General features: G+C 33.6%; 1 protein-coding gene across 1 annotated transcript; it reads right to left on the reverse strand.

Moving 5' to 3' along the window:
* Positions 1-1,575: 1,575 nt before the first annotated feature.
* On the reverse strand, positions 1,576-6,926 carry LOC120349328 (polypeptide N-acetylgalactosaminyltransferase 2-like; the record flags this gene model as incomplete). The annotated part of the gene is given in 3 exon segments (XM_039419296.1): positions 1,576-1,736; positions 1,739-1,776; positions 6,688-6,926. Coding segments are annotated over 3 exon segments (438 nt in total), but the record flags the coding sequence as incomplete, so codon positions are not given.
* Between the last annotated feature and the right edge of the window lie 1,236 nt (positions 6,927-8,162).

An 8,162-nucleotide genomic window follows, 5' to 3' on the forward strand; every position in this document is an offset into this window, starting at 1 on the left:
ACTTTTCATATTCAATGGTACTGTAGGAAAAATTTAATGTGAAATACGTGCGCAAAGTTCCTCTGCTGCACTCAAGAAACCATTCCACCCGAGCCGTAGGCGAGGTAAACGTTTCTTTCGGTGCAGCAAACTGTCACTTGCGCACTAGTTGCACAAATAACTATTCTCATGATTTCATAATGAATCCTCATAATTGAGATAAAATATTTGGTAGTTCATTGTCATATTCTTTCATATTCATAGGTAGTTCATTGTTCATCGTAGTCAATAAACGATTTGACAACATGCGGAAGTTCAAAAGGTTAGAGAAATCTTCCTTGTGTGATGACAGACAAGGATATCATCTCCCCCCCCCACACACAGATGGATAGTCTAGTAGGGGGATTCCAAAATAATATGTTGTATAACTAGTAGTTCTGTGAACAGTAGACCTCATGCAGTATTCTCATCCACAAGTACCAGATGTCAACTGTTTCAAATGTTAACAAACTCAGTTGAATATATGATATAATTCATCCAGTTCCGTGATGATCTTTCTATCTGATGGAAATTAATTTTTTAGAATCAAAAATATTATAATTTCTCCAGCATTATTTAGTTCATTGTTTATTTTTATTCACCTATTAAATTAGTTTTTTCGAATGTGAGAATATTGATACTGATGGGCACGCATAATAATACCATGACTGCAAAACAAAATATTGAAACCAAAGACCTTAAAGCTGCGATTAGACCAAATGTATAAAAAAATATTAATAGCTCAATTCTTTTAGATTATATTAAATTGAACATAACTTACATACACATGATGAACATAATGTGTTTGCCAACTTCCGTTCAATCTAATAGAATCTATAAGGATTAAGTTATAACCATTTTCTTAATAACTTTGGTGTAAACCCAACTTAAAGATGCATACCTCTTTAATGTATTTGATTGAAACTATAGACCTTATACACAAAGACTTAAAGAGATATAGACCCACAATGCCTATGCCTTCCCATGATAGCTCTTACTTGAAATTGAAGGCCGCCATTGGGGTGATTTTAGCACGAGATATTATATATTATTTATTTGTAATACTATAGATCACAAAGGGCATTGGTGGCATTGGTATGTAATAATCTTATGGGTTGCCCCCTCAATGGCGGATTCAAAACCAAGTACGACACTAGCGCTGCATGTGAGTCTATGCATCTTTAAGGTCTTAGGTGTTATACAAATACAGTAATAGACTGGCTTCTCCACACATGTGTAATCACTTATCAGCGATTTATGATGAATAATTCGATCTGATTTTTACTCTAATATTGGCGTATGAAGGAGGCTCCTTTTTTCCTTTTATATTATCCTTGAAATGCAAATTTCCAAAAACCTTCTTATATAAACATTTAAACATTAAGAGAAATGCCAACCGTCGACTTGAATCTTGGACCTCACTCGTTCGGTCAATAATAGTAATTCATATCCGTGTATTATGTTTTTTTTTTTTTGATAATAAATGAATTGAAATTGTATAGCAAACCAAAGCTGACTTTATAATGCGAATCTTACGGTGGGTTTAATAATACGAACCTGGTTACCACCCGAGTTGTGGCACGGATAGATGCCCACAGTCCCTGATGACAGATGACCATCGTGTCAAGACACCAGGTCCTTGCTGGATCAGGGACATGGTCACATCGTGGGTACCTTCAGTTCCGGGTACACATTCTCCAGGTACCATTTGAACGGCTACAGTGAAGCTTCTCTTTCAGCTCCAGTCTGTCTTGGATACTAAAAAAAAGACAAAGACCACTTCAGTAATGAGTAAATCTTCGAGAGGATGGTGGTAATAAAGTGATAATGAATTGAATTTTATAAATTGATTGCTTATGTTATAGAAAACTTCATAGCCTCTATTCCGTTGAATGAAATGAGATACTCTTTATTAGATGCAGTATTTAAGACTACGCCACTAACCTATCACTCTAATAATAATGACTATAATAATAATAATAATGACGTATAATCCATGACTACGCTATCACTCAACCTTGAAAACGTCAAGCTTGGCCGACTAGTTATCATACAAACTCTATATACGTATCATACGGGCCGATTTAGCTAAGTTCTAGACTTAAACAGCTGGAGTCTGAAAATTGGCTTTCCAAAACGGGGCGTAGTCCGCAGTCCAAGAATAGTGTATAGTACAGTAACTATATTACCCACAGTATGGCCATTTGAATTTTTTTTCCCGCCGCCGCCATGAAGATTCCAAATATTTGAATTTTACAATGGAGCTTATAGGCGATTATAAGTAAACGCTTGCCTTTACTATTATAAAAGCATATTTTTGGAATATTAACTTCGATATAATTTCTTTAATGTTTTTTTCTTTATTCCCAATATAGTTTTTGCACTTGAAAAGTAATTCGTAGATAATAGAGTAAAAATGTAAAGGTAGGTAACGTAACCTGAAAGCTGAATCTCCAAAAAGCTTTTGAAATATTATGTCATGATATTGAAATAAATTTGTTCCATTGACAAAGAATAATGAAGTTCTCATATCTATTTGTGAAATATGATGGAATTCTCATCACAATAGATTCCATAACATTCAAATATTTTTTTTTATTAGTTGACAGCCAATAAGTCTGACGAAAATATTTCAAACACAACATTGGATATAAACTGTGGAAAAGCCAATTGTTGTAGCCATAGTTCTACTTATTGATTTTAATAAACATGTAAGCAATTGAAAAAGAAAACACATTACCATTATTATTCATATTTAGTAATATTTCAAATCTTAAGCAAGTATAATCAATTTCCCTTCGAAAATGCTATATCAAACTCATCGTGAGTTCAAAATATGTTTACAATCGGTTAAAACAAGTGATAAGTTCCAAATTCTAATGCTATAAGATAGGACTTAAAAGTTTGTTTGGAATCTTAATGGCGGATTTGTACCATGTGACCGAGCTAACCAATCAGAAGCGTGACAGTCAATGGCCATACTGTGGGTAATATAGTTACTGTAGTGTATAGAAGGTTGTCTTGATCACATAAGACGCGTGGAGAACGCAGCCGGCTATCGTGTGACGTCATGCTGCGACTTCTCGCCCGGCATTCAAACGTAAAAAATGCCCAACTTTGAGCCTCCTAGCAAATTAACCACCAACACTAAATAGAAAGTGAGTGACATAAAAATGTTCAGCATTTTATCCTCTTTGAAACAATATCAGAACCAATTTTCAATAAAAATCCTATAATTGTACTGGCGAGTCTACAACATATCGTTGGAACACACAATTCGATTTGATAATACATTTCAAATACGTTTTTGATTCTCTTATTTGTTCTGCATAGTTTTAGTTCTTTCTCTTATTTAAATTCTATTCTCATTTGGAAATCATTTAAAAATTTCATCCTTATGAAGGTCTGTGGAAAGAACTAACAGCTTCTTTAGGAATTTCAGGATATTAACGTTATTTTATCAACAACTCCTGAAACAATGCGAACCCATCAACGATTTCCTAGCATTATCACAAAAATAAACAGTCTAGATAAGCCCTAAGATTGTAAAACATTATTAATTTAAACATTACAAAGATTTTTATTTACCCTAATTATGAACAAAAAAAAAGATAATCACGATTTTCAATGACTTCAATGCGTTTTTTATCAACAAATGAAGCGCATTACACTACCCTACTGTAAGGTAGTTGAAACATTTACGAATATGAAAAATTAATGTTATGGTATTAAAGTTAAATTAGTTAAGTATTTGAATTATAATTAAGATCATCTATTCTTGCTTTACATAAGTGTTCTTTTTGGTAATTCAAAACTACATTGACTCCTTTATCAACTGTTCAGAACTTATAATGAAAAGCGCCTTACGCAAACCACTAACATATCCATCAGATTATCTCTTTGAAGAATTTAAGGTATTAAATGTACAAACAATTATACATAAGAACCCTAACCTTGTAATATTCAAAACACAAAGTAGCTATATTTTCTAATATCATTCACAATTATAACACAAGAACAGCTGTAAATATCGGTATCGTCAACCCAGACTACTAGAACTTTCTCCTCCACTTCGTCACATTATAAAATGCATTTCCTTTTTCAAAAACTGCACGTCTATTGAATCCTGACAATTTGAGAATAAGTCACTATGAAAAATTAGTCAACGATTGGGTGACTTCCCTAAACCAGAGGAGCAGGAAGGTATTTTAGTATCACCTTACTCTTTCCGATGATTGTACCTTTTTGGGAGATATTGTTCATTACATAAACATTGAGAGTGAATAACGAATGTGTGAATGAGTGCGCTTGTTGGATGTGAGTGTTCTCGATCCTTGGTCAAAAAAGCAGGTTTTCAACAATTATATTGTGTCTTTTTTAATTATTGTATCTTTTTTAACGATTTTATTCTGGTCATCGATCTCACCGGCTGCTTCCACTTCGTTTTTTAGTTTACTGATTGGTTTTATTTTATTTTATTCATAATAATACCTCTCTCCAGATTGACTTTTGTTTTATTTGTTACACTAGTCTATTCTTTCTCAAATATTTTTTTTATTGTATTAGTCATATTTTTCATAGCTATGAATAGTTTAATTTAGATGATGTATATTGGATGCTACTAAACACCTCGCTCCTCTCTCACAGGCATGTGCCCATAAGAGGAGCCTCCAATCAAATGTATTCTTATTTTTTACATGCAATATAATTGTATTGTTAATCTTTTTGGAGAATAAATAATTTCAATTTCACACATTGAAATAAACAATAGCATTCTGCTGTGAATAATATGATTTTATTTGTAAGTTGTACTTCATGAAAAGAAAATGAATATACTAATAATCATCAATAATTATACTGCCTGAGTAGAAACAAAAACACAAAAAAAGAGCAACGTGTTGGCACCACGCTTTCCAGTAGACATAGAAATAGTTAGTAATAGTTAGTAGAATTAGCTAATATAGCTAATATTTAGTAGAAATAGCTAAATAAATGTAGAAATAATTAGTAAACCGGACAGTTCAACGATCTGAAAATATATTGTAGCCATGGTGAACAGTTCAATGAATTCGCTCAATTGATTCTAGGTATTTGTCAATTAATAAAGTCCTAAACAAATAGTCATATAGAAATGTTTACAACTAGCATATTCCAGGCGACGATACTATCAACTTTCACAAACGATGTCGAATAAGAGAAACAATCATTTTTATATAATTGGACGACCAGCAAATATCCATTTGTTCGCTTTATTTTGTGTATATTGTTAAAAATAAGCCCGAAACAAATAAGTTACTAGCCTTTCACAAATACGGTATGAATCGGTTTCACCGATTGATATACTGATAGATTCAATGACTTTCTACACTTTTCGAAATCAATTAATGTTTTCAGATATATATTGATGTAAAGCTAGGTTCTTTCTAAATTGAATCGCATAATCATATTTTAATCAATACAGCGGTTTTTATGTGAGGAATTGATATTTGACGCGTTGTTTGTATGTAATAATATGGGAAGCCGGCCTTTGCCGGCCGAGAGGTCGGAGTTTGACGTAGGCTCATGCCATCTCATGCGCGTACGTAAACGCGATCGAGGCAACGTGCTATACTCGTATACCATCCTTTGTCACCGTACACGTTTAAATCTTTGCCAGTGATTTTTTTCACTTACCGTTATTATTATAACACTTTGGTTGGATTGTATTGTCATGTTGAGCTTTGTTTGATTCATGTATGTAGTTATGAGTGTGGAATAAATAAATTTTAAATTTTAAATTTGAAATTAAATTTTGAAAAAAACTAGAAAATTGAACACAAAATAAAATAAAGAGAATAGTGTAAAGTATAAGCTAAAGCTATTTTGAATTATTCAGGAATGTTTCATTTTGTCAAGGAAAAAGGCCCAATTATAGAAATAAGAAAATAAATATTATCATAAAACTGCGACTACGCCCCGTTTCGGAAAGCCAATTTTCTGACTCCAGTTGTTAAAGTCTAGAGCTGGACCAATAAGCGACCCTATATTTTAAGTAATTTTTTCTACAGATACCTTGAGAAGTGACCATTTGTGCACTGATTGCAGGGCGCAAAGAATCACTTTTCCGCACTAGTGCGCAAAGTGAGTACTTTGCGTACTCCAGATTTGCAACATGGCAACACAAAATATTTAGTAGGTTATATGGTCGCACCAGTGCAGCAAAATCAAAATGTAGTTGGTACCACTCATAGTGAGGCCCACGTTATAATGGCAGAGGAGAACAGCGTGCCTGCCATTATGTGCCTTGATAGTCATTTCAATGCTTACATAACATAACCCCCTTCAAGCGCCCCCAAACATAATTTCAATTGAATCACTGATCATTATAATTCAATTTTAAATAAATTAAGGTTTTCATTAATAATAAAATTACACAGAAAAACATTGATGGATTTCAGGGAATTTTACCCATAATCATCCACTTTTCTTATTCAATGGTAACTGTAGGAAAAATTTAATGTGAAATACGTGCGCAAAGTTCGTTTGCTGCACTCAAGAAACCATTCCGCACTCGCCTACGGTCTCGGGCGTAAACGTTTCTTTCGGTGCAGCAACTGTCACTTTGCGCACTAGTTGCACAAATAACTATTCAGGCTCATTAAAAATTGAATATCGATCTATGGTACTTACTTTCCAAAAGGAATATTTTTGGCTAGAGGAACGGCAGCGTAGTAATATTTCTTGTAGTTATCCATCCAGACCTCGGCTGCTCGTCGAGTGTTTCTGGCGAACACGTTACCACTACCACCTCGGAAAGTGTATGGATGCCGTTTCCTAAACACGTGACCCACTCTACTGCAGGGAATTATTTCTAAACTACCGCCGCACTGCCAAACTCTGAAGGAAATTTCTGAAAATCGAAAAAAGAATAATTTATTTCAATATCACAACATTATTTACTACACTACTCAAAGTATGATCATTTTATGTTTGTTTTTTAAATGAATAAATTAATGAAACATCAACCTCCATAAGTATAATTCATTTTAATATCACAAAATTCACTACACTATCATATAGAAACAATAGCGTAAGTAGATAATCCATGGTATAGGCGTTTATGTCGCAACTTTTACTGTTATCTCAAGCCAATTAACTGTTGATTATTGTCGAATTTTGCAGTTTTGTTGGGGTTGAGGTGTATGGACGGCACAATATGTGAGACTACCAGCGTCACACAGCTTCACGGAAAAGAATTACATGAAACTATCGGCTTGGGATAACAGTAAAAGTTGCGACATAAACGCCCTATACCATGGGATATCTACTTACGCTATGTTTCTCTATGACTATACCTACTGAAAGAATTTTTATTTTATGTGTGTTATTGTAAATGAAACTAAGTTCCTCATCATTTCATCTAAACTGGTATTGTGGGAGCAATGTGGAACGTACAATTCTGAAATCATGGAATTATTTTAAAATTCATAAGAATATTGATAACATGAATATAAGCTTTGCGAAAAAAATGACTTATTTAACGTTCAATATAACCCAATATTCTCAAGTAGGCTAAGAGTAGCATACGCTAACTCTAGTCACAGAAAATAGAAACAACCTAATCTATAGTCACTTTTTGCTATTAGAAAAAACGACAAGCAGTCAGATATTTGCAATAAATGAATTAATCACCCACTGTGACAACGACATCTTTCGGCAGGTCCGCCATCTTCTTGGTTGTACTCATAGACAAGTAGAAGGATAGGATGGCAATTTTTTTAGTGTGCTGTTGGTGTCTATTGGATTAGTGTCTGTTGGTGTCTGTTGGTGTCTATTGGTGTCTATTGTTGTGTATTGGTGTGTATTGCTGTCTATTGGTGTCTATTGGGGTTGTTGTGGCTGAGAAGGTAATCAAAGAGTATGTGGGATTTGAAGTTGGTTTGTTCGTTTAATAACATTGTCTATTGCTTTTAAATTGGGTGTATATTTCAAATTGTTCTATTATATCTAATTCGGTCCTTTGTTTTTATGTGTATGATTTGTAGATCATTTTATGTTTGTGTGTTTGTGATTTTCTTGAATTAGGTGGTCATCAAATGCAGATTCTGTTTTGTTTTCAGTCCCTGGATATGTTCCTTGTATCTTTGATTGAAAGAACGGCCTGT

Source organism: Nilaparvata lugens, unplaced genomic scaffold, assembly GCF_014356525.2.
Source record: "Nilaparvata lugens isolate BPH unplaced genomic scaffold, ASM1435652v1 scaffold9360, whole genome shotgun sequence".
In the NCBI taxonomy this organism is placed as follows: domain Eukaryota; kingdom Metazoa; phylum Arthropoda; class Insecta; order Hemiptera; family Delphacidae; genus Nilaparvata; species Nilaparvata lugens.